Here is a 23,823-nt window from a genome sequence, read left to right on the forward strand (position 1 = left end):
TCCCCCACTCTCCTGCCAGGAATAATAAATCTCAAATAAATAAATCTTAAAAAAAAATTGTTCTTGATTTTTGAGTCCACTGAGCATCCTGATAGGTGGATTTTATATATTTATGATTATTTCCTTACTTTAAGTTTTTAGAAGTTCTGGGCAAAGGTGTTGATACATTTAAAACCAAATAACTACTATTTGTGTTGAAGTGTTAGTGCAGAAATTTATTTTTATAACATTGTTGAAAGCAGGGCAGGATTGCTAGAATATAGAAAGAAGAAAGAAAGAAAGAAGAATCTGTACATTTAATGTTCATTTAATGTTGCCTAGTAAAGAGCTAATTTTCACTGTTTACATCTTTTGGGCTCTCAGTGATTTCAGCCAAGAAAAACAAGATGAATTCCTGATGATGGATCTAAAAGATCAAGACAACCTACATTTTTTTTTTTGTAAAGATTTTATTTATTTATTTGACAGATATAGAGACAGTGAGAGAGGGAATACAAGCAAGGGGAGTGGGAGAGGGAGAATCAGGCTTCCCGCTGAGCAGGGAGCCCGATGCGGGGCTCGATACCCAGGACACTGGGATCATGACCTGAGCCAAAGGCAGACGCTTAACGACTGAGCCACCCAGGCACCCCTAAGAGAACCTATTCTTTAGCTACTTCCTCCACTAGTAAGAATTATGTAAGAGATAATACCAGTGTCCATACAGTTTTCAGTGGCAGAAAACTCTTTTCTTAAGATGCAGGTTCAAAATGCAGGTTCTGGGGATGCCTGGGTGGCCCAGTCGGTTAAGCGGCTGCCTTCGGCTCAGGCCATGATCCCAGTGTTCTGGGATCGAGTCCCACATCGGGCTCCTTGCTCTACAGGGAGCCTGCTTCTCCTCTGCCTCTGCCTGCCACTCTGCCTGCCTGTACTCTCTCTCTCTCTGACAAATAAATAAATAAAATCTTTTAAAAAAAAAAAGATGCAGGTTCTGTACTGAGTTACCATGAATTCTTGTCTAGTCAAATTCCCCCTGGTTTTGGCCTTTGCGTAAATCATTAATAATTAGATAAGCATGGATTAATTGATTCTGCAAGGTAGCACATACTTTATGACAACTTGTGAGAGTATAATCTGGTTGATGTCTTTTTCCTGTGGGAAGGTAGAGCTTGGGGTGGGGGTGGGGAAGGTGGAGATAGATTTGAGGAAGGATTTTCTCTGGCCTACATTATTATCCACTGTGGATACATCATTATATATATGGGAGCTTCCATCTTTCAAATACACAGATATAAGCTGGATATATTATATATAGAGGGGGAACATCTTAGAGCGTAAAGTTTATGTATTTATTTGTATGAAAATGACAAACTGGCTTGGCATTCGTTAAACTAGGACCTCTGGCCACGTAGACAAATTCGCTGACTTCATGGTGAAAGATGTAAAAAATGGAGAGTGTTTTCGTGCTGACCATCTATTAAAAGGTATGGTTTTTCATCTTGGATAAATATTCTTCTAAGTAAAATTGATCAGAACAGAGGGTTTAGATTAAATTTTTCTCATGTCTTTTTTGGGGGGCATAACATCTAAAGAGGAAGGTGCACAGATCTTGCCATATAGGCAGACCTCATTTTATTGCACTCCACCTTCCTGTGCTGTGCAGATATTGGCCAACCCCAGGTCAGGCAGTGGAAAGACAGTGCTGTTCTTCCAACAGCTTTTTTCGCTTTGTCTCTCTTACATTTTGGTAAATCTTGCAGTATTTCAAACTTTTTTGTTATTTTATTTTTTATAGTAATCAGTAATTAGGACTCTGAGAGCTCAGGTGATGGTTAGCATTTTTTAGCAATAAAATTTTAACTTAATTTTTTAAATATTCTATTTTCTTGAAGATTTTATTTATTTACTTGACAGAGAGACACACACAGTGAGAGAGGGAACACAAGGATGGGAAGTGGGAGAGAAAGAAGTGGGCTTTCTGTGGTGCAGGGAGCCCGATGCAGGGCTTGATCTCAGAACCCTGGGATCATGACCTGAACTGAAGGCAGACGTTTAACAACTGAGCCACCCAGGTGCCCCAATTTTAAAAATATTTTAATTAAGGTATACTTTTTTTAAAAAAAGATATAATGCTATTATATATATAATAGAATACAACTTTTATATGCACTGGGAAACCAAAACATTCATTTGACTTGCTTTAGTGCAATATTTGCTATATTGTGGTGGTTTGGAACTGAAGGTACACCTGTACAGCTTGAGTCCCTTATTTAACAAAAAGAAGTTCTAAATGATAATTAGAAATTCTAAGTCAGCAAAAGGATCAAGACATTATCATTATTTTCCCTGTAAAATTAGCCATGGGATTTGTATTAAGTGAGAACACTATCCTTGGATTCATTTTTTTTACCTCTCCAGCACCGAAACTCAAAGTGCGTTGTCCTTTTACCCTTTGATTGAAATTGACATGTGTCAACACTGTTCTTGTAGCTCACTTACAGAAATTGATGTCTGATAAGAAGTGTTCTGCTGAAAAGAAGTCAGAGATGGAAAGTGTCTTGGCTCAGGTGAGTACTTTAGAGATGTTATCACAGCAACTCAGGTAGGTACTATCTTTCTTACAGTGTTTGATGACTGTTGAATCCCACATTGTGCTGACCCAGGCCATGATTATAAGGAGGTGGAGTTTCCCTTATGTTTCTCTTTGTATTTTTATTTTCTTCTCTTTCTACCTTTTGTGGCTAACACTTTATTTTAGCCCAGACTAGCAATTCAGTGTAAATAGGCATGGAATGGGTTCTATCTCCTTAGAAACCAGTTTTCTGGATTTAGTAGCAAAAACCAGAGAAGTGGTTAAGGATGAATAGTGTTCAGTTTTGATAATGGAGATTTGGGGGCAGCTATCCTTGTGAATACTGTCTCATCAGCCACTTGATCTGCTTCTGGTTGCACTGTCCCTGACTACATGCTGTTATTCTTAGAACCTGATGAGCAGGGCCCTGCCTTTCCTATAGACTCAATGTTTTATAATTTCTATTTAAGTTGGCAAAGTTTAGGGAAGACTTAAGAAAGACCATGGAGATAATCTGTTCTGACTTTTACCAAGTGCAGGAATACCTTCTATATCAGAAGTTGTTCTTATCCCTTTTCTAGGTCACAGATCACTTTAAAAATACTACGAAAACGGTACCTCTTTTGCTCAGGAAGATGCACATGTCCACGTGTGTATGTTGCTGATCTCTCACCTTACGTATCCATTTAAGCAAAATACCTTTCTCCAACACCGTGCTTGATCATGAGGTCCACCAAAGCTCACCTCTTAAATTTTATTTACTTTCTTGGGCAAAACTATATAGACATACCCAGAAACCAGTGCATTTATACATATTTTCTTTATATTAGTATATAAATTTGTGAGGCTGAATGTAGGAATCCCTACCTCTTTGCATTTTCTCATGAGCATTTACTGGATACTTTTGCAGTGCTGCCTTGTTTTCTAAAAATATGCTGATTTTTCTCTGTGGTATCTAGCTTTCTAACGGTAGCTCAGAAATTTTCTCCTTCCTCATTTAAATTAAAAGAAAATCTTAATTTGGCTGTTGACTCATCTGCCAATTTATTTTAGTCCTTGTGAAGTATATTTTATCCTTCGCTTGAAGCTCATTGCTTTAGTATTGTTCATGATTTAGTAAACCAGTTTTTGGATTTTGACACCATTATAGCCAAACATTCATTTCTCATTTCCTTTCCCAAAGGCATGACCTTTATTAGAAAGAAGAAATGAAAAGCACTTCTAATTACCCCCCAGGTTACTGTTTCCCATTTTGAATGTTAGACTTACAAAGCTTTTGTATGTGTCTTTGATCTTAACAGTTTCATTCATTTCCAAGTCAGTTGTCAGAGCAGGAAGTAATTAGTTGATTCATTAAGTCATTTATAGTTTGAACCCTGACTTTCTGTCTGATATTCATGGTCTTAGAAGAGCAGTCTGTTTTTTTCATTTTTGGCTTTTGTTTTGTTTTGTTTTGTTTTGTTTTAAGAGAAAATGGGTGAGTGTGCTGGTGAGGGGAGGGCAGAAGGAGAGGGAGAAAGAGAATCTTAAGCATACTCCACTCCCAGTGTGGAGCCCAGTGCAGGATCCCAGAACAAGGTTCGGTCTCACAACCCTGAGATCATGACCTGAGCCAAAATCAAGAGTTGGATGCTTAATGAGCTGAACCACCCAGGCACCCCAGAGAGCAGTCTGTTTTTTGGTTTGCTATGTTAGATATACATAGAAGCTGCTGTCCGTGTAACGTTCAGTGAAAAGTTGGGAACTGTGGTTTAGTACTCAGAAATGGCCCCGGTGGATTCATGGCCAAAGGCCCATCTGTTCGCTTGAGCAGATAATCGCTTTCTCTACCTGTTAGCGTCTGTGACTCCTTTTCAGCTTTATGCAGCGTGATAGTTCCTTTAAAAGGAACTGATTCACTCTCTGTAGTAGGAAGAGCTTTATTCCTGTTATGTGGATTCAGTAGATCAGAACTGTTTTTCTTCTCTGTCCATTTTTGCTGACCCACCTGTGCATGGACCAGCTTTTAAGTCAATTTTAAGTTTTTTGTTAGGAAGAATTCAAAACATATACAAATAGAAAATAGTATAATGAGTACTAATGTACCCATGAACCTGCTACAATGTTATCAAATTTCGTTGAATCCATTCCCTGCTTTCCTTCCTTCTCCAGAATTATTTTGAAGTACATCTAAAACATCATTTTAATTACATTTTCTTAAATGTTAACCACTTTTTTTGTTTGTTTGAATTGGGCTCCAGATAAAGTCCATACTTTGTGAGTGGTTGATATATTTCTTAAATCTCTTCCAGTCTTTAGGTTCTTTATCTCTTATATTTTCTTTCTTTTTTTTTTTTTTTAAAGATTTTATTTATTTATTTGTCAGAGAGAGAGATCACAAGTAGGCAGAGAGGCAGGCAGAGACAGAGGGAGAAGCAGGTTCCCTGCCGAGCAAGGAGCCCAATATGGGACTCGATCCCAGGACGCCGGGATCACGACCTGAGCCGAAGGCAGCTGCTTAACCAACTGAGCCACCCAGGCGTCCCTTGCCTTATATTTTCATTTAAAAATATTTTTAAAAAATTGTAATATTTGTTTCTTAGTATTTTCTACTCCCTGGATTTGGCTCATTACATTATTGTGGTGATATTTCACATGTTCCTCTGTTTCTATATTACTTATAATTTGGTAGTCCGACCTAGAGGCCCAGTTGGATATTTTGGCAAGACACTTAGTGGTGTCGTGTATGCTATGTGCCAGGCCCTGTGTTAAGTACTTTACATAATTAATCTTCATAGTACCTCTTCATAGTGAAGTAGATGCTGCTTCCCTATTTCACAGATGAGCAAATTGAGGCTCAGAGAGGTTAGATAAGTACTTATTCTTGAGTCACACAATCCGTAAGTGGTAGAATTGGGCAGTTTACCCAGGTTTTTCTGACTCCAGAGCCTCAGTTCTTATGGTCCTGAGTTGATTTATCTAATTAATTCTACTAGGAGATTTCTTTTTTTAAGTTTTGAACATTCTTCAGTATTAGGTGGTTTGTCATAGTCATTTGAAATTTTTGAATTGGAAGTCACATCATTTTAGAGGGTTTCACGTTGGTTATCAATATATAAAATGTGCAGTACACTAGAACAAGCAGAGATGAATAAGAAACAGTTTCTACCTTCAAGAGCTTAATATCTAGTGGCAAAGGAAAGTTATATGCACAATTTAATAGGGAAGTGTACCTGACTCTTAAATATGCGAAGTGGTAAAATGCAACTTGAAAACTTATTTATGGGGCACCTAGGTGGCTCAGTTGGTTAAGCGTCTGCCTTTGGCTCAGGGCATGATTCCAGATCTTGGGATCGAGTCCCACATTGGGCTTCCTGCTCAGAGGGGAGTCTGCTTCTCCGTTTGCCTCCCACTCCCCCTGCTTGTGGTCTGTATCTCTCTCTCTCTCTGACAAATAAATAAAATCTATAAAAAAAACCCAATGTAATTTATATGATTTCAGATTCTTACCAATCTGTAACTATTATAATTGAACCAGAGATATTTTTCTTTATCTTTCCTTGTGAAATGGTGAATTTGTCAATTTAGGTCAGTTCCAGAAAAGTACTCCATTTTTCTAGAACGGTAAATGATAAATTGATAAATGGAAAGTGAACTGGTTATGATTTTAATTTGGGTTTTTTGAAAGTTAGATTAACTTTGATGTTCTTATTTTGGGTGACTTTTAATGGTAGATGGGTTTTATGTATGTAATACTTTTATGCTGTGTTTTTTTTCTCAATCTTTTATGTTAATTGTTTTCTTTATGTATCCTTTAGCTTGATAACTATGGCCAGCAGGAACTTGGGGATCTATTTGTGAACTATAATGTAAAATCCCCCATTACTGGAAATGATCTCTCCCCTCCAGTATCTTTTAACTTAATGTTCAAAACCTTCATTGGGCCTGGAGGAAACATGCCTGGGTATGTATCACTTACTCTTTATGTAATGAAGTTACTAAAATTGTTGTAATAAAAAGTAAACATCAAATCGGCCATGAAAGAAAATTTTTGAAAAATGGTATGTAGAAAGTACAGATAAACATTTTAAGGAGAAATAATAACAAACATATTCTTAAATTTATTCCTTCTAATCTTTCTGAATATATATATATATGTATATACATATATATATATGTATATGTATATATTTTTAGTGTATGTGATCATTTTTTTGCCAGAAAATAAATAGAAGTCATATCTTGTGGTGATAGCTGTACAGGGTAGGAGAGATAGTTGAGGAATGGTTTTGAAAGTCATTGAACTTATTGCCGAAGGAGACTTACAAACCATTTAGTCTAGATCAGTACTATCCAATAGAACTTTCTGCAATGGTATAAATGTTTGGTAATCTGTGTTGTCCAGTATAGTAGCCACTAGCCACATGTGGCTACTGAGCACTTGAAATGGCATTAGTGCTTCTGAGGAACTGAACTTTAAAATGTATTTAATTTTAATTAATTTAAATTTAGGCATTTGACTAGTGGCCTACCATACAGAACAACATAGGTTTGGTGTTATTTAAAAGATGTGGTTTTCACAGTAAAAAAAGCTGAACAATTTACAATATGACCCAGAACTAGAATTTGTAGATATAGATTCCTTCTCAGTGTTAACAAACTTAGCCAAGTAGTCCACTTCATAACTTCAGATGTTTTTCTTATGGTCTCATTGTAAGTAATCGAGGGTAGGCTTTTGTTAGATGAAGCAAGATAGATTATGTTTCCTAAAGTAGAAAAATAAAAATTAATTGTGACAGAATGTATGACTAGAATTATTTTAGTCACACACTGTGTTGACTTGGGATATTTTATGGAACGAGGCCAAAGGTGAGCCTTTCATTTTGGCAGTACATACAGAAAGTCATTAAATGGGCCAAGCCCTCTGACCTACTCTTGGGAATTTATCTGAGCAGATAATTCAAAAGGAAAGGAAGCTATGAAGGTGTATTTATCAAGAGCATATAAATTAAAAATAGAAATAACCTATTTATCCAAAAATTTGAGATGGTTAAGTTAATTAAAGTAGATCGTTTTAGTAGGATACACTGCAACTATTAAATATGAAATATTTTTATGATTATTTAGAAAATGGAAAAAATAAAGAATACATAATTTTACACATTCTACTTCTAAATCATGCACATAGAAGCGCCTGGCTGGCTCAGATGGTGGAGCATGTAACTCTTGATCGTGGGCTCATGAGTTCAGGCCCCATGTTGGGCATAGAATCTACTTAAAAATAAATAAATGAAATTTAAAAGTCTTACAGCTTTTTAAAAAAATGTGTATAAACTGTAGTTATACTTCTTTTGGATGAAATCTGGAAAGGACCTCCAGAATGAGGTATTGGTATATTAGAGTGAGAAGAGGGTACAATTATATTTTATCTTTTCCTTGATTTAAAGTTCTTTTCACAAAATATTTATTTGAGGTAGGCCCTTGGAAAAGCTTTCTTTTTTTTTTTTTAAAGATTTTTATTTATTTATTTGACAGAGAGAGATCACAAGCAGGCAGAGAGGCAGGCAGAGAGAGAGGAGGAAGCAGGCTCCCCACTGAGCAGAGAGCCTGATGCGGGGCTCGATCCCAGGACCCCGAGATCATGACCTGAGCCGAAGGCAGCGGCTTAACCCACTGAGCCACCCAGGCGCCCCTGGAAAAGCTTTCTTAACTGATGTTTTTGCAGAGAATATTTTCTGTAAAATTGAGAAGAGGAAAATGGCTATCATGGTGTATTTGCTTAGCTGTATCTTTAAAACATGGAGAAAAAGAGAAGAAACCCGTGGCTGGAAATGTGGAATACCACAGAGGAGAAAATGATAGGAAAAACCTGCCATTTGCCTGGCCTGGTGTGATGACTGTGATGAATGAGCTCTAATGCTGAGTGTAAGGCCATACTGGCTTCTTTGTAGCCACACAGTTACACTCTAATAGGTGCGTTAACAGGCATATACTTAGGCAGAGTCTTCTTTTCAGAAGGATCTGAATTGTTGTCTGCCTGCACGTTAATGATTTATCAGGTTTTAGGGACAATAAGAGAGAGGTGGCATTGACTCACTGGACTGATAAAATAAAATGACATTTCTGATAGTAGTATTGCCATACCAGTTGCTTGATACATTCTCTAACACTTGCTTGAGTATGTTTGGTACCAGGGAAAATGTCTACTCTTCTTATTCCTTTGCTTTAGAGCATATATGCCCTGCTTTGTATGAAAATAGTATACTTAGGACTTTCAGGATTTGTATCTAGAATTTCAGATTTTTGGAAAATTTAATTTCCTTCCTTCTAACAGACCAATTTATTTAAATTTATAGGTACTTGAGACCAGAAACCGCACAGGGTATTTTCTTGAATTTCAAGAGACTTTTGGAGTTCAACCAAGGAAGGTTGCCTTTTGCTGCTGCCCAGATTGGAAATTCTTTTAGAAATGAGATCTCCCCTCGATCTGGACTGATCAGAGTCAGGTACTGCCCGTATTCTTCTTCCAGTAAAATTTGTGAATGAGCTAATCATTAAATAGGAAAGGGAAGCTTGCTATGTTGAAACAGTTCTGCTTTGTTCTTACATGACCATGTCTTTAGTTTTGTCCTCCAAAAGATGATGTTTGTTTGTAATCTCTGGGACATCAGGTAGTTGTGAGTAACTAATGGGAACTTGAAAGGAAGGAGGGTAAAGAATAGATCATGTTTCTCACCTGCTCCAAAATGATCTTTCCCCCTTGTTTGTCATATATTTAGAGGATGGCAGGATCTTGATTGTCTAAACCAAGGCATTTTTCTGGCAGTGGTGATGTATGTAAGTGTAGGGTGAGGTGGGGATGAGGTGACGGTTAGGAGGAGAGTGTTATCCGGGGTGTCCAGGGCAAACAGCAGCACTGGAGTTGGGCCGAGGGTGTTTCTGTAACCAGTTGACATTCCTCCAGATACTTGGTGTGCCTCTGTGACAGGCTAGCTAGCAGGCTTGCTTCTGTCTACTCTAGTCTGCTCACTTGTCTCTATTCTAATAATCTCCTTTTGCCAGATATATACAGGCGTACGTGGGAGTGCATATTGGCACTTAAGTTTTCTTTAGAAACTTACTGAGATTTTAAGCTTTTTGTGATTTCTGTGTTTTCTTACTGATATCATCTCTTGGCATTATAAATTGCATATAAAAAATAAGATACGTAGGTAAACTTAACTATCTTAGACTACAGAAGGATTTTCCACAGCCCCACCACCCCACCCATCTCTTCTCTTTTCTTACTCACTATAATTACAGACTTCAGTCATAGCATATCCCAGCCACTGACTCTACATCAAAGCACCCAAAGCACCTGCCTAATCTTGTCAGTCCCCCTGACACTCACTGTGGAAACGCCCCATATACTGACCAAACTGTTTCTTCAGGCCTATGATTGGCTCAGCCTTCTTGTCGAGAAAGTGGGGACTGCGCGAGGAAGGGGCTTGCACAAAACAATTTCCCTTTGGGCCTCCATGCGGAAAGAAGAGGTGGTCAGAAACTTTAGCCAGATATAATAACAATGAAAACTTGTAGGCTTGAGTCTGTTTTACTTCCTGGCGTCTTGGTTTTTCTGTCTCTCTTTTTCCTTTTGTTTTTTGGCTTTCCATCTGTTCCAGTAGTGTCTTCAAGCATGGTTTCAAAATACTGAGGAAGCCCGGTAAGACTGACTTTGTGTAAAGTCAGTGTTTTGGAGAGGATTTATATAATGTCGAGTAGCTCTTGGAAGTTATAAAAAAGGACCACAAAGTAAGGCAAAACCTGGGGCCTGTGGAATGGAGAGTGGTAAATCGAAAAAGTAGCTCAGAGCTGAGGATTGATTAGGAGTGAGCTGGTGAAAGGTCCGTGGGGGTTCCTTGGCCATTTTTATTTTGGTCACTTTCACTTTAAAGCACCCTGTCTGGATTCTGGCTGGTTTTTGTTATATGCATCTGTAAGGTCCCGACTAGAAGTCCACTTATTCTTCCATAAGCCAGTATCCACATGGCTTTTGTTCCTTGGAATGGGCTAGGATTTGTTTAGTGCTGTGAGGTCTTCTTGATGGCATGGGGTTATCAGGTGATCAGTCTTTGCATGGCTATGATTTCTTCTGTTTAGGTTGAGAGTATTAGACGGTTCATCTGTAATTTAAAAAAAAAATTTTTTATTGTGATCGGCTGGTTCTGTCTCCTAGACTCTAGGTTATTAGAGTTCTCCACGGTCCAGGTACGGTCTCTGAACTCAAAGACAAGAGACCATTGGTGGGATCACTGTTAGAGTTGATTTCCATCTCCCGTCTATGGGCCGGGGTTATTTGACAGAACAGACGGAAAGACTTGGGCAGCAGCTTATTTGGGGTTCTGGGCAGGACATTTTGACACGCTCTGCATCTTAGATGTTCTCTTGCTGTCCGCCAAGCTGTAAGGTATGTGAGGACAGACATTGTGCTTCTTGTCTCTGTCCTTTTTCTGTGCACATGGAGGATGTTTGATAGTGGTTGAAAGAAAAGATACAGGTACCTTAGGACCAAGGAAGAAATACTATTAAAAAATAAAGTTCAAAGTCCGAGCTCTTTTGCAGTGCATTTCATGTATTTTTAGGGCCCATTTAAGCAATTTTTCATTACTTCTGAAACATCTGAGATAATCATGGAAGTGCACTAGTAAATGTATGTGTGGGAGGTGTTTAAAGAAGAGAGACTTGATTTTGACTCATAAAATTAACTTAAAACACTTTTCCCCCAATAGCTACTTAATTGCCATTCAGTGAGGTCTCTTTGGGAAACCATTACTAAATGCATATTTATTTCATCATTATGCAGTTAGCTTGATGCTAGCCTGTTCAGTTCATGTCTTATGTCCTCTGCCTTGAATAACACTTTATTCAAGAAGCTGTTACTCTAAAGAAGCCAGCTGTATGGTGCCATTATCAGTCATTTACTTGCTCAGAGCAATAAAAAGAAAGAAACCAAACTACCATAAAAGCTGAAGAATAATTTCACTTCACTTTTAATTTCCCGTGCTTTGAAAAGGAAATACTGGGAACTTCATTTAGTATATATTTATAAAGACTTGCTAGTGGTCTAAGGAAAACCACTTTATTTGGAAGTCGCTATTCAGTATCATTTCTTTTTTCTGTCTGACATTCCCTTAATTTTCCTAATTTTAAAAACTATCAGTCTGTTCTTTAAAATGTATTTTCCAATGAAAATAATCTTTTGTTGTTATGGCTAGTATGGAAGGAAACACAGATGGGTAGTAGTTAAGGTAATAGAAACAGATTTTATTCAAGACTGTTGCAGTAGGGGAAAAGAGACCTCAGTATAGAATAGGGGCTCAGTTTTGAATACAGCAGGGGCAAGAGAGGATTTATAGCCAAGGCGTGGGGTGAAGGGCATCAGTGGCTAGAAAACTACTAAAAGGGACCACCAGGGGCAAGGCAAGGGGGATTCTGGCTAAGCCAACCTAATGGGATCTTGCTGGATATAGGCCAGGGTAAACAGACACCAACTGGGGGATGGTAGTAGATGACAAACCCAAAAAAGAGAGCAGAGGTGATCACGTAGCAAGGGTTGGGGTGGAGGGTCCTAGTTAAACTGACTTATCAGGGTTCTTGCTAAAACTGGATTTTACAAAGAAGTATACAGATGGGCCTACGAAGAGGTTCAGAAAACTGACTAAAATTAGGGCAAGCAAAGAATCTTTGTCATTAGACAGAAGTTAATATTTGAGAGAAGTTTGATTGTATTTATTTATTTAAATTACTATTGAGGTGAGTTGTAAAGTTTTCTTTAATATGTTTAAGAATAATAGCCACCCAGACAAACTTAATCCAACCTCTTTTTTTTTTCCTTGCCATTCTCTTAGGAAACAGTTTTCTGGTTTACTGATAAGAGATTCCTGTCGCCTGAGGGCCTGTATCATTGCAGAGTAAAGTTGAAAATAAGGGCCTCGTTAATTTTTATAGTTAAGTATGCAACTTTTATCCCTTACATTTTTTCTTCCAGAGAATTCACAATGGCAGAAATTGAACACTTTGTAGATCCCAGTGAAAAGGACCATCCCAAGTTTCAGAATGTGGCAGACCTCCACCTTTATTTATATTCAGCAAAAGCCCAAGTCAGCGGACAGTCTGCTCGAAAAATGCGCCTAGGAGATGCTGTTGAACAGGTAAGATTCCATAGGTAATTTCATTTAGGTTATTCCAGCTTAGGGTCTGCAGTACTTAGGAAATTCTGTGTCCTGGATGACAAAATATTTATTTTAGCAGTCATTTTATTTTTTATATAGTATTTGCTTTTTATACAGTATTTATCCTATTATTATTATTATTATTATTATATTAATATAACTGTTATTATAGTGGGAGGAAATTACCTGAACATGCTAATTTGTAGGCCAGGGGGCTAACATGAAAAAAATTTAGCAGAGCACTTGGAAAAAAGATCCTGGTCTGAACTGTGCCCGTCAGTCCCAACTTTTATCAATATGTACCATTTGGGGGAGACATTTTGAGTCATGGAAAGCCAGTCCTCTGGATTTTAATCTTACACATAACAGTTGGGCTAAAGTCTTGCATAGAATAGAATTTCTCTAATCATTTGTCTAGAAAAGTGAGTGAGTGGAAACTTTATCTAATAGTCTCTGCTGCCTGATAGTGAAATGAATTGCCCGAGGGAACAATGAACTTCCTGCCCCTGAAAATATTTCAGTTGAGGCTGGGTGATAACTTGCCAGCCATTTTGCAGAGAAGGGCTCTGCAGTGGGTAGTAGATGGGGCCAAATGATTTCTAAGACCCTTCTGGTACTGGTGTGTGCTCTGGGGTGCACACACTTCAGTGGATAAGGATACATTAAAATCCCTTCAATATGTCTTATTACTTTTGTTAATTCAGAGGAAGTATATCTGCCCCTCTGTAGGGTCATTATTATGAATGGCATTTCTAGTACTGTAGTACTGAAGTATTGGGCTGAAATTTTGCTGATCCAGTGAGTATGGCAGAACGATTTTGAATAACTCTGTTATAATCAGCTTGTTAACTTGACATTAACCCCTTTAAAAATAGCCACAATCAGATTCTTTGAGATTGTTCTGAGAGCTGGATAAATTAGCTTACCCTGTGCGTCAAATATTTTTCAGTAGAGTATGAATAAATCGAAAGTGGTACATTGGCCTTCAAAAGGATGTGTGTTTTTTGCCTTCCTCTGTGCTTGTTTGCATGTTTGCTTGCTTATTTATTCACTTACTTGTTTATTCATTGATTTTTAGGGTGTGATTAACAACTCAGTATTAGGCTACTTCATTGGCCGCATCTACCTCTACCTCACGAAGGTTGGAGTATCTCCAGATAAACTCCGCTTCCGCCAGCACATGGAGAACGAGATGGCCCACTATGCCTGTGACTGTTGGGATGCCGAGTCTAAAACATCCTATGTAAGGATGTGGAAGGGTCGTTAGCATGTGATCTTCACACTGTTAACATAGGAGGCATGGATTTCAAAATTGCATTTTGTGTGTTCTATGTCAGAGTGGAACAAAGAGAAAAGAGGTCTTTTCCAAAGCAAAATGGAAAAAGCGGTTGTGCTCTGTCCTCTTATAAGGAAGGGGTTACTTTTGTGTCCCAAGAGCCCTTTGTAGACTTAGGTGGCTTTTCCAGAGACTGAGAGAGACAGGGAAGGTCAGTGACGGAGCAGTGCTGGTGTGTACATTCTATGTATTTAATAATAATTCAGAGACATCCTGGCTACCGCTTCACTGTACCTTACCACCCGCAGCTCCCGAACATGAACATTCTTACTGGAGATTAGGATTGACAGACATTTGGGTTTAGGAGGGATGCCTGGCTGGCTCAGAGGAGCATGTGACTCTTGATCTCAGGGTCGTGAGTTTGAGCCCCACAGTGGGTGTAGAGATGACTAAACATAAATAAACATTTAAAAAAAAGTTAAAAAAAAAAACATTGGATATAGAAGATGCTTTCTGCCCTGGTGGCTGTGGGAACAAGGTGGCATCCAGAACAAGGGGCCTGAGAGCCTCCTGGCCTTTCATGTTGGTGCTAGAGGGACTTGTCATTTGTTCCCATGTGCCCTTGGTTTCACTCTTTAGTTTTCAAAATGACTTTAATAGATTCATTTTTAAAAATTAGAAATAAAAATTAGTCATTTTAAAAAATGACTCATTTCTGTAAAATAAAAAGCAAAAAGTAATTCTGAAGAATATTATGTAGAAAGTGAAACTTCCAGCTGTATACACGCCCTCAAAAGTTGTTCTTGTCTCTGCATCAGGGATCAGCAAATGTTTTCCATAGTAAATGTAGTAAAAATACTTTAGGCATTGCAGATTTTTATTTCTTCTTGTCGTCTCTTTCTTTTTTACATTGCTTTAAAAATGTAAAAACCATTCTTAGCCCCATGGGTTTTTTAGCCACTGTTCTAAATGATATTACATGCGTTACAAACATACACGCATGTATATGTTCATAGTGGTATGCAGATATTTGTAGTGGCTATTACTGATGTTTTAAATATATTCATTTTCCTTTGTGGATTTAGGAAAAAATTTCTGTAATCTGTTAGGTTTTTCTTGTTACTAGATTTTCCTCACAGACTTGTTGGACATATGTATGCCAAAATGATGGGAGTAGTTATTTTTGGGTTATAGATGAATATAAATTTCTTTACATGTTTTAAATTTTCTGGAATTTCTTCCTATTTGCACATCAGATAAATAGATAAATAAATAAAATAGTTCCTGTGTTGTGTGAGAAAAGATTATTTCTTTTCTCTTTGTTCCATACCAGTTCCCTTTCTTAGTTTTCTCTGACTCTAATTTTGTTGAAGTAGACACAAATTCTTGCTATCTCACTTGAGATTCTGAATGTGGCCTGGATTACATTTTATTTCTTTCATTTGTTCATTCAGCATGTATAATTGGTAAGGGCTGTGCTTTCCATTCTGAATGCTTCATATGTAGTATCTTGTGTAATCCTCATCGTAGGTCCCGTTTCTGAGGAGACCGAAGTGCTGAGAGGTTAAGCAATTTGAGTCTCACAGCGAGTGGTAGAGGTGCTGTATGCACCAGGGCTGTCTCACTCTGGTCCCGTGCTCTTAACCACTGTGCTACATTGCTTTAGTAGACCTTATGACATTTCTGCTCATGCTTTTTTGAGTGCCACTGTGAGCTGTAGTTAAGTATTGAGAATCAGAAATGTGGACCTCAGGCTTCCAGATGCGATGAACGTCATGGTGATAGTAGTTAATCATGCTACGTTGGGTATTTAAAAGCTGCTAAGAGAGTAGGTCCTATAAGTTCTGGAAGGCTGCCGGATGTTAACCAGACTTATTATGGTGCTCATTTTACATTATCTACAAATACTGAATCATCGTATTGCATACCTGGAACTAACATAATGTTTCATGTCAATTGTACCTACATTTCTTTTTTTAAATTAAAGAAGAATATTGAAAAAAGAAAAATGTGGGCCCAGCATGGAATTAGGCTACAACATTTTACATAAGGTCATTGGGAAACTAAACAAAACCAGAAACTTGAAGGTAATAGGAACTTTCAAGGAGAGGGGAGAACTCCTTTAAAGACCTTTTATTGTTTTAAGTCCTCACAGTAGTGATTTTTGTTAAACTAGTTGCTTTATAAAGTGTTGTAGTTGTTAACAGTTCTACCAAACTGTAGACAACTGGTGCCGTTTGCTGAGCATGTTTTATAAAGCAAAGAAAATGCCAAAACCCTATTCAAGTTGTTCCATTGTAGCCTGAGAGAACAGAGGAAAATTGTTTCTCACTCACTTAAATCAGGGAAATAAAATAGGTAAAGAGCTTCCTTCCCTCATCTGAAGTACTCCATCAGTAGAACAGTCTGATAAATAGAAATAAGACAGTCCCTGCATTCAAGAAGAGACTTGAACACTTCCTTTTTATGTGCTTCATATTTTATATTTTTAATGAAAAAAATGTTAACTGAGACAGCTAATGCTCCGTCCCTTTCTTCTCTTTTCTCAGAGGTAACCACTATCCCAGGCTTATTGCTTGCCGTCCTCAGATGTGTTTCAGTGATTTTACCTTTTAGTACATGAATATGTTGACATCTTCAGTGAATGTCAGATGATCAAGTTACATGATTTTAGGTTTCATTCTTTTAATTTCTGTTTTGTTGTTATGTGTTGGGGTTTCTGAGCTTGTGAGGTTTATCTTTGCCGTCTTTAGTCCATGCACCCCCATGTGGTCACATGCTTGGAAAGCTTAGTAGTTGTGATGGTTGCAATTTTTCTTACTCTTTGGATCAAAGGCAGAATATAAATATTCATGAGGACTAACTAGATATCTACTAAAATAAGCCTTTAACATCTCTGTGGTGGCGTTGCTGTTAAGTTTTATTCTGTGACTTAAATGCTACCTGCTCTTTACTGAGATTTCTTTTGTTGTGTAAGAAACTGAATTGAACACCAATGGCCACATTCATGGCCAGCTGAGCTGTGTGTTTAGCACAGCCATTTGACCTCAGGTTGTGAGATCAATAGACACTTCATCCAAAGAGAGTAGAGGTTTCTGCCAATTCATTTTGAATCATGGTCTCAAATTTGAAACATGTCTACTGACTTTGTCTAGGTTCACATTTTATTTTCGTAGTTAAATCCTAGAATATATTAGTTTATCCCACATTCACAATATGGCAAAATAAATCTGCCCAGAAAATAAGAAGACCACTTTGTGTACATGTGTGAATTATATTTTAGAGCATTGTTAGCTGCCTGATGTATAGAACTATTCCCATTTCAAACATTTATAAAAGTTGAGTGGAGATGCTATAATAAATTATCTTTGGGTATGTGAAAGTTACTTATAATCTGCATGCATCTGTGAATGAACCCAGCGTAATAAATGTTTTTATTTATTATGTCTTCTTAGGGCTGGATTGAGATTGTCGGATGTGCAGATCGTTCCTGTTATGACCTTTCTTGTCATGCTCGAGCCACCAAAGTCCCACTTGTAGCTGAGAAACCTCTGAAAGAGCCCATATCCTTTCTGGTTGCTTCAGCAACTCAGGTCTAAAGTGTAAACTTATTGAAAATGGATAAATCCAAGTCTGCACATTCTGTGGATAAACTGAGATGTTTTGGATATTGTGGTAGCACTTATTTAAACCTACTATTCTACCCATGTCATTGCTCCTTTCCTCGTCTCTTTTTTGTAATCTGACACACCCACTTTGGTGTGATTTATGCTTTGAAAGAAGCATATTCAGAAGAGTGCTCTGAGTGTCTTCCCCGGTGTGGGCCAGTTATTCCCAGCTATCTCCACAATGCGTTTCTCTACACCTGCACCTTTAAATAAAGGGCACCTAGGGAATACTTTTTCTACTAAAAGATGAGTGCCATTTTATGGTAGATGAAATAATAATTTAGCTCACTTAGTCTGTAAATCAGCAAAGAAATTTCCATTCTTTACCAGGCAGTTGAGGTCGTGAACTCATCTTAGGGCGAGGCCAGTGACAGCAGGTAGATCCTGTTGTGTTTGGGACATTTCAGAAATCAGTAAACGGTCAGCAGAGGTAATTATGCTGTGTTATGTTGCTGGTTAGATAATATCCCTTTCATCTCACTGTAACTTTGCAGAAGTCTCTGTTGACAGTGTTTACTTACTTTTAGTGAGGTTTGTCTGAATGGTTCTGTGAGTAGTTATTTCATCTTACACTTGAAGTCCTTATAAACGGGATCTAGGATGCCAATAGAGAACTAGTTGTTTCAATTCGATGATGGATTGTCCTCAAGATTGTTTTCCAAAATACTGTGGCAGTTCACTGTGCTTTTTGGTTCCTTGACTACTTCCTACAAAACAGTCAATGTTGTTCAGTTTGAACCCAATAAGGGAGCAATTGGCAAGGCATATAAGAAGGACGCAAAGCTAGTGCTGGAGTACCTGGCTGTTTGTGATGAGTGTTACATTACAGAAATGGAGAAACTACTGAATGAAAAAGGGTGAGATTTAAGATGTGTACTTTTTTTTTTTTAAAGATTTTATTTATTTATTTATTTGACAGAGATCACAAGTAGGCAGAGAGAAAGGGAGAAGCAGGCTTCCTGTTGAGCAGAGAGCCGGATGCCGGGTTCGATACCAGGACCCTGAGATCATGACCTGAGCTGAAGGCAGAGGCTTAACCACTGAACCAGCCCGGCGCTCCAAGATGTGTACTTTTATGTGGGTGTTACTTAGCTGTGTCCTCTCTGCAGGTTCTGAAAGGGTGAGATCAGTTTCTCTAGAAATTTTCTGCAGGTAAGTATTATCTCTAGTATTTCAAGAACTGTGTTTGCTGAGATTTTGGCATTATAGCCTGGAAATAGATTTGAAATGATCTCTCCCCCCATCCCATAACTTTCTCAGAGGGGGAGATATGTCTAAGGAAGTGACTGAGGAAAAATTAGAAATGACATTCTCTCAATCTTTTTTTGAACTTTGGAGTGGTCTCTATAATTGTTTTAAGCATAAATATAAAAACAATAGAGACAGATCTGTAAAGGAATACGACAAAATCCAATACTAAACAACGTAAAATTTACTGTGTCTGACAAACAATGAAAAATTTCTAAATGGAGTGCCTGAGTAGCTCAGTCAGTTAAGTGTCTGACTTCTGATCTCAGCTCAGGTCACGATCTCGGGGTCGTGAGTTCAAGCCCCACATTGCATTCCATGCTGGGTGTGGAGCCTACTTAAAAAAAAAAAAAGTTCTCGACATGAAAAAGCATGAACACATGACCTGTATTGAGGAGGTCTATAAATGTTAAGTATGTAGGTGAATATAAATGACATTTTCTTTAATTTCTTTAAAATGACATCTCTTAATTTCTTTAAAACGTAATGAACTGTTTAAAGCAAAAACAGAGGCATATGGGTGGCTCAGTTGGTTAAGCGTCTGCCTTCAGCTCACGTCATAATCTCAGGGTCCTGGGGTTGGGCTCTCTGCTCAGTGGGGAACCTGCTTTTCCCTCGCCCTCAGTCCCTCCCCCGACTTGTGCATGCACACGCTCTGTCTCTCTCTGAAATGAATAAAGTCTTAAAAAATATTTAAAAAATTAAGCATGGGCGCTGGTGATTCAGTGGGTTAAGCATCTGCCTTCAGCTCAGGTCATGATCTCAGGGTCCTAGGATCGAGCCCTGCATCAGGCTTTCTACTTGGCGGGGAGCCTGCTTCCTCCTCTCTCTTTGCCTAACTCTCTGTCTACTTGTGTCTCTCTCTCTCTGTCAAATAAATAAATAAAATCTTTTAAAAAAATTAAGCAAAAACAATAACAATATGTTGTGAAATTTATAACATAGAAGTAAAATGTATGCCATCAGCAGCTCAAAGGATGAGAACAAATAATTGGGAATATACTGTTGTAAGGTGCATACATTATATGTGAAGCGGCATAATACTCTTTGAGGGTAGACTGTGATAAATTTGAAAACGTGCATATGGTAAACTCTAGAGCAATTACCTGGAAAAACATGCAAAAAACAAATGGATATAAATAATGAACCAATTTTTATGGGAGATAAAATAGAATAATAAAAAATACTCCAGAAGAAGGCAGGAGAAGGGGAAAAATGAACAAAGAAAAGATGGGACAAATAGAAAGTAACTCTTGAGATGTTAGATTTAAACTCAGCAGTACCAATAATTATATTAAATGTAATTATCTAAACAATTAATAGCCATTGATTGTCAGACTAGTTAGAAAAAATCAAGACCCAATTAAATGCTAATTACAGGAAACTTGTAATACACGAATAAGCTTAAACATAAAAGAATCAAAAGATGTTTCCTGTACAAATATTAATCATTAAGTCAGGAGTGGCTGTATTAGTATCAGACAAAGTCAACTTCAGAACAAGAGAAATTGCCAGGGATAGTTACTTTTCATAATGTTAAAGGGATCAGTTCATCAAGGCAGATTCTAACTTATGCAACTAAAAACAACCTGAAAATATGTAAAGCAAACTTGACGGAACTGGAAGGAAAAATAGACAAATCCACAATTACAGTCAGAGATTTCTACACCCTTCTCTCAGTAATTGTTAGAGTAAGCAGACAAAAACAAAATGGGAGTTTGAAGATACAAACATTATTAAGTGGCTTAATTGCCATTTACTGAATACCTAATAACTGAAGAGTACAGTTTTTTAAGTGAATTTGTAAAATCTTTATATATATATATATATATATATATTTTTTTTTTTTTTTTTTTTTTTTTTTTTTTTTTTGTACAGCTCTCCCACTGAGTTTTGCATTATTTTCTAAGTGTTGTTTAAAAAAGGCAAAGAAGGGGTGCCTGGGTGGGTCAGTGAGTTAAGCATCTACTTTTGGCTCAGGTCATGATCCCGGGGGTCCTGGGATTGAGCCCCACATCAGGCTCCCTTCTCAGCAGGGAGTCTGCTTCTCCCTCTCCCTCTGCCACTTGCCCCTGGTTTTGCTCTCTCTCTCTTGCAAATCAACTCTTTTAAAAAAATAAAAAAGTAATAGAGCAAAGAATACAAAAGACTGCATATGGCATGCAAACCATGAAATAGTTCATATCCGGCCCTAGATAATAAGCAAAGTGAAAGAAGTCTGACACAAAAGATATATATGTAAAACTAGGAAAGATGATTCGAGTTTATAGTGGTAGAAAGCACATCACTGGTTGACTGGGAGTGGAGGGGATTGAAATGGAGCGTTGGGGCGATGGTTGCATGAGAACCATGAGAATTGTCAGAGGAAGTTTTGTAAGATGAACAAGTTGAAGATATATGATCGTCCATTTCAGTAGGAAAATTTTAAAACATACTGGCTTCCCACAATTAACATCTATTTATGCTAAAACACATCAAATGCCATTAAAATGGACAAGTAAGAGCACTAGTTAGATATCATTATTTGTCATAAACATGACAGTTTCCTTTATTAATTATTCTCAAATAATGGCTCTTTGCTAATTTCAGCTTTTTTTTTTATGACTATTACCTACTCTACACCTAGACTGTACTCACAGAATATATCTGATAATGTTTCTGTAATGGAATTTTAATGCACTTACAAACTTCAGACAGAACAGTAAAAATGGAGGAAATTTCATGAAAACCACTCATGCCGCATGAGATTATTAGTGCTAGAAACTAGCAAAATGCAGTACAAAGTGTGCCAACTACACAGCTTAAAGACAACCACATGAGGGCTCTCTTTTCCTGCCACTGAGCTGCTTGTGAGCCAAGACAAATCCAAACCGATCATAATGGGAAGAAATACCTAATAAACTAAAATACATGTCATGAAACACTTGATAATTACATGGAACACTTGATAAAGGTGAATTCTTCTAACCAGAAGTGGAATGGGCATATCTCAGGATATGAACATAATGCAGTCACTGATTTTTGGAGGGATAATGTTTTATATTGATGTATTGGACAGGATCATTAAACTTCTTTAAGCTATGGGGCGACTGGGTAGCTCAGAGGGTTAAGCCCCTGCCTTCGGCTCAGGTCATGATCTCAGGGTCCTGGGATTGAGCCCCGCATCGGGCTCCCTGTGCAGCGGGGAGCCTGCTTCCCCCTCTCTCTCTACCTGCCTCTCTGCCTGCTTGTGATCTCTGTCAAATAAATAAATAAAATCTTAAAAAAAAAAACAAAAAACTTCTTTAAGCTGATCTTCAACGTAAGTGTCAAAGTTTATTTTGGGATTAGCGTGGGAGTTTTAAAATTACCTTCTATAAGATGACAAGCTGGTCATTTTTGCATTTCTTGGGACAATAATGAGAACAGTGGTCTTTTTGCCAGCAGGCCTATCTCTGACAAATTTATTGTAATTATTCTAAAGCTAAATTTTTTTTTAAGTGGTTTTGGCTTTATTTTGATCTCAAAAGCAAAGGAATTAATCATTGAGGCACTTGTGGAATTTTATAAGACTAGTCACGTTTTTGGGTGCTTCCCAGAATACTATTTGGTTCCATTGTTAAAATAATAATTTGGTGTTCCTTATGAAATAATTTAAATTTGACTTCAGCCATTTTATCTGGAAAGTTGACCAACCTGTATTACACTTAAAATGAAAAGAGTTTAGCAATTGGTAAGACTCCTTTAAATTAAGGCATAGGAATTTTCCCTAATAAATGATGTGTTCTCTTTGTAGGGAATTCACTATTGAAACTGAGGGGAAAACATTTCAGTTGACAAAAGACATGGTCAGCGTGAAGAGATTCCAGAAAACACTACATGGTAAGTTTGTAAAAAATAATTAAGAAACAAACACAAAAATCATTACTACTTAAAGTTTAAGTTTTATGACATAACCATTTTACAGAAAATTTGGAGAAGAAAAATAAGTATTTAATGCCACAACCCTAAATATGTTTAGGGCATTATCTTTTGCCTTTTTAAAAAAGGCATTGTGTTAATAAATTGTGTTAATACTAAAAAATATAATACCACCTTTGTATTTCCTTTGAACTGAAGTGCATATGAAGAATATCTCTTCAATTAAAACCATCTTTTCATTTGCTCACATTTTAAGGAAATATCCTTTTGTTTTTTTAAGCAAAGGAGAGAACTCACCCCTTCACTCTTTTGTGGCAAATTAACCTTTTAAAAAGTCATTTAGATAATTGATCTCTCATGCTTTTTTAAAAGATAAGGAGGTAATTATTATTTGTAGAACAAATTACATGAATTGGGATATGAGTGTTTTGGAGAATATACCAAGGATGCTTATGGTTAACTGTGGCTGAATGGAAGCTTCTGGAAACTGAGAGTAGTAGGTGGGTATTTGAGAAGCTACTGCTGTTGGAGACAGCATGCCTACTTTTCCATTTGTTTTTGACCTGCCTTATGGCCAGGCTTCAGTGAACTGTGAAAACAGTCTGAGCAATGGTCAGAGTAAACAGGGGATCCTTCTTGCTCTGGGGCTTTTTAGTTGCTCTGATTCAGAACTGTACTTCATCATGGCTTGGGTGACCCAGAAGGATGGGCAGGAGATGCCTTGGTCATATGTTATTCTTACTTTTTATCACAGACAAACAGCCTGTCTTTTCTTCCACATATGTGTATTTTTGGTTCTACTTCTCTCATTTTCCTTGAAACAAACTATCCAAGGTTAAGGTCAGGTACCTTAGACCCAGTGCTTAGCAGTCCTTCCTTTCTGAATAATAAGTATTAATGAATCCATTTCCTCTGTGTACCACAGATATAGCCTCCCCATGTGAGGCCTCTGGTAAATGTCTTTGACTGAGTGCAGATCACCAAGCAAAC

General features: G+C 37.5%; 1 protein-coding gene across 1 annotated transcript in view; it reads left to right on the forward strand.

Annotated features, from left to right (window-relative positions):
* GARS1 (glycyl-tRNA synthetase 1) overlaps window positions 1-23,823 on the forward strand; it is a 44,556-nt gene that overhangs the window by 15,017 nt on the left and 5,716 nt on the right. The window contains exons 5-13 of the mRNA XM_047694571.1: window positions 1,375-1,463; window positions 2,470-2,546; window positions 6,349-6,494; window positions 8,887-9,036; window positions 12,558-12,720; window positions 13,820-13,984; window positions 17,473-17,580; window positions 18,397-18,542; window positions 22,709-22,794. Coding sequence (XP_047550527.1) covers window positions 1,375-1,463; window positions 2,470-2,546; window positions 6,349-6,494; window positions 8,887-9,036; window positions 12,558-12,720; window positions 13,820-13,984; window positions 17,473-17,580; window positions 18,397-18,542; window positions 22,709-22,794 — 1,130 coding nt within the window. The remainder of the gene's footprint in view (window positions 1-1,374; window positions 1,464-2,469; window positions 2,547-6,348; window positions 6,495-8,886; window positions 9,037-12,557; window positions 12,721-13,819; window positions 13,985-17,472; window positions 17,581-18,396; window positions 18,543-22,708; window positions 22,795-23,823) is intronic.

Source organism: Lutra lutra, chromosome 11 (assembly GCF_902655055.1).
Source record: "Lutra lutra chromosome 11, mLutLut1.2, whole genome shotgun sequence".
Lineage (NCBI taxonomy): Eukaryota > Metazoa > Chordata > Mammalia > Carnivora > Mustelidae > Lutra > Lutra lutra.